Source organism: Silene latifolia, chromosome 1 (assembly GCF_048544455.1).
Source record: "Silene latifolia isolate original U9 population chromosome 1, ASM4854445v1, whole genome shotgun sequence".
Classification (NCBI taxonomy): Eukaryota; Viridiplantae; Streptophyta; class Magnoliopsida; order Caryophyllales; family Caryophyllaceae; genus Silene; species Silene latifolia.
In genome coordinates, this window is record NC_133526.1 from 22,641,236 (window position 1) to 22,644,559 (window position 3,324).

General features: G+C 35.0%; 1 protein-coding gene across 1 annotated transcript; it reads left to right on the plus strand.

Annotated features, from left to right (window-relative positions):
* On the plus strand, positions 1 to 2,346 carry LOC141641891 (uncharacterized). Its single transcript, XM_074450536.1, has 2 exons — positions 1 to 150; positions 820 to 2,346. Exons 1-2 carry the CDS (start codon positions 1 to 3, stop codon positions 2,344 to 2,346), a joined length of 1,677 nt encoding a protein of 558 aa, XP_074306637.1.
* Positions 2,347 to 3,324: the final 978 nt, after the last annotated feature.

The following is a 3,324-nucleotide window of genomic DNA, read 5'->3' on the forward strand; positions in this document are numbered from 1 at the left end:
ATGGTAGTGGGTGGACATTGTATCGGGATTGACTGGTTGCGTGAAAGTTGGTTTGTTGGTGTAGTTGTGTCTGTGGTCGATAGAGGGGAAAACGGCGTCTCCGTTCAGTCTCTGGTAGATGGGTCGTTGGTGGGTGGGGCGGAATCGATGGTGAATTGGTGATAGAGGTGCGTGTTTGGTGGTGGTCGGGTGGGGAAATGGAGGTGGCCGTAGAGGCGGAGAAGTTTGATTGGTTTTTTAATTATTATTAATATATATTTTGAGAGATAGGGATAAGAGAAAATTGAGAAATGGAAGGGAGAGAAAAGTAATTTGTGTATGTGAAAGAGTAAAATGGCTAAAAATGCGTACGTGAAAGAGCAACGCCCTTTAAAAAAGACAAATAAATAATCGAGACTATGAGAGTATAAACTAAATTATTAGTCGTACATACATGTGATTTTTATTAGTCATATACCAAACTCATAGGGGCAATACTGTAAATATACAATTTTCTATTTTCCATAATGTTAAACTTTAATATGTGTGATAAAATGCTAATCTTATAAAGTATCTCACACAAATACCAACCTTGACTTTATTTAATTTACATCTATGTCATATGAGAATATTTAAATATTTTTGTACACTTTTCATAACCTCATGCCTCACCGAATAGCAAGACATTATTTAGTTACTGAATGAACGGGCATAAATAATAATAATAATAATAATAATAATAATAATAATAATAATAATAATAATAATAATAATAATAATAATGATATAAAGAAAGCTTTTGATTCTGTTAGCTGGTCTTTTCTGGGACAATGTTTGCAGCTATATGGGTTCCCACCTCGTTTTACCAAATGGGTTCTTGCTTGTGTTACTTCCTCCCACTTCTCTCTCAATATAAATGGCTCAGTGGAGGGATTCTTTCCAGGTCAAAGGGGCTTGAGGCAAGGAGACCCCTTATCTCCTTATTTATTTGTGCTATGCATGGAGGTACTGTCCAGGTTGCTTAGGACCCTTCCCACCCACCCTGGATTCTCTTATCACCCTAAGTGTGTCAAGGTTAAGCTGACACACTTGATTTTTGCTGATGATTTGTTAGTCTTTACTCGAGGGGACCTCCCTTCCATCCAAGCAGTAAATAGCTGCCTCTCCTTGTTTGCTGCTTTCTCAGGACTGAAGATTAATCCTATGAAATCAAGCTTATATTTTGGTGGGGTGCCTTCCCAACTAAAGAAGTTGATTCTTTCTACCACAGGCTATGTTGAGGGTGATTTGCCTGTCAGATACTTGGGTCTTCCCTTATTCAGTTCTAGGCTTACTCAACCAATGTTTGCTCCTCTTCTGGACAAGATCAGAGCTAAGATCTCTCACTGGGCTAATAGTATGCTGACTTATGCGGGGAAGATAGAACTTATTAATTCTGTGCTCTTTGGTCTTCAGCATTTCTGGGGGTCTAGTGTCTTATTACCTAAAGGTATTGTCAAACATATCCAGAAGATCTGCAAAAATTTTCTTTGGGGTATTGATGAGGGTCACAGGAGGCATGTGTTTAAGAGCTGGAATGATATCTGTTTGCCTAGGCAGGAGGGTGGATTGGGAATAAAGGAAGTTTTAAGTTGGAACAAATGTCAGATGTTGAGCTGGATTAAGAAGATTGAGCTTGATACCCCTGCTGTTTGGGTGAGATGGGTAAAAGCTTATATTCTGAAAACTGCTGATTTTTGGGATTTTCAGATGACCTCTGCTTACTCTTGGGCATGGGGTAGCATTATTGGCTGCAGGGATGACCTTATACAGTCTACTGGAGGGATAGCTGCAGCAAAGTTCTTACTGGCTCATCAGGATTTTAAGGTGAAAGCTTATGAACTTTTTAGGCCTAAGGGTCCTCCTTTCACTCAGCATAAAACTCTAAAAGATGGACTCATTTATCCTAAGCATGCTGTAATTAGTACGTTGGCTGTGCAATGTAGACTTCCTACTATAGATAACCTTTGTGGCAGGGGGTTTGCTTTGGTAAATAGGTGTGCTCTCTGTGAACAGGACATTGAGACAACGGATCACCTGTTTTTCTGTTGTCCTTTCTCTTCTGCTGTATGGCGTGCTATTGCTATATGGCTTCGAGCTACTCCTGTTTCTGGCTTGCACTCTATTTTTATTTGGTATCGTACTCATAACAGAGGACGTAGTATGCTTAAACGAATGCGGAGGTGTGCTCTTTGCTGTGCTATCTATCTGATTTGGAAAGAGCGGAACATGAGGGTTTTCAAGGATGTAGCTTCTACTCCTCCTGCTTTGGTGTGGAAAATTCAGTACCTTGTTTATCTTCGGGCTCGATCTCATGAAGCTTATTAGTTTGTTTATCGTTTTGTTGTATTTTGTTTGGCTTTTTAGGTGACCACACTGGTTTACCTTGTAGTAGGATTAGGATCTGTATTTGCTCTCTTTATCTATTAATAAGAGATCCTAACTTTCTGCAAAATAATAATAATAATAATAATAATAATAATAATAATAATAATAATAATAATAATAAAACGATATGGCAAGTGGAAAAGCAATTTTTACGCAAATATGGTTATCATAGAAATTCGCGCCACACTAACATGTGTAAAAGCAATTACTATGCAAAATCAGTTGTTGAAATTACTATATTATTATTACTAATATTTTTATTATTTGAATGATTATGAAATAAAATAGAATTTAAGTTGTTTGAGTTTGAGTAGGACTCTAACAAATAACTGACAATAAGATCATTTGAAACATGTTATTTATCTGCTAATGTTATCTATTATCTAAAATCTAATTCTAATAATTGTCAAACATGGGCTATAACATAGACTCTATAAAATACTAACAAAACTTAAAGACTAATTGAAATTAAACTTCTCACAAAGTAATTAGATTAAATTTTAACCTCATAAGTTACTAACTATAACAAACATACATTTTTCGCATGAAAGAACTAACAATTTTCACAAGCTTATTTAAAAACATAACATTATTTAGTTACCCATGCAACGCACGGGCACAAAATCTAGTAAATATTCTTTATAAGTTGCTTTTCTATTATTATTTTAGTAAATAATAATCGATAAATTATTAAATCCACTTCTATTAGTATTATTATTTTTTCTCATAAATTATTAGATCTACTTCTATTAGGATTATTTTCTCATATTATTAGATCTACTTCGATTAGGATATTTTCTCATAAATTATTAGATCTACCTCTATTAGAATTATTTTCTCAGATTATTAGATCTACTTCGATTAGGATATTTTCTCATAAATTATTAAGAAAAAAAAGCTAGATTTACACTTATTAGG

What these genes read in the sequence shown, in the direction of transcription:
- LOC141641891 (XM_074450536.1), top strand. Translation starts at nt 1, where the DNA reads ATGGTAGTGGGTGGACATTGTATCGGGATTGACTGGTTGCGTGAAAGT. An exon ending in TGGGTGGGGCGGAATCGATG is followed by an intron (nt 151 to 819) that starts GTGAATTGGTGA and finishes CAATGTTTGCAG; the next exon opens with CTATATGGGTTCCCACCTCG.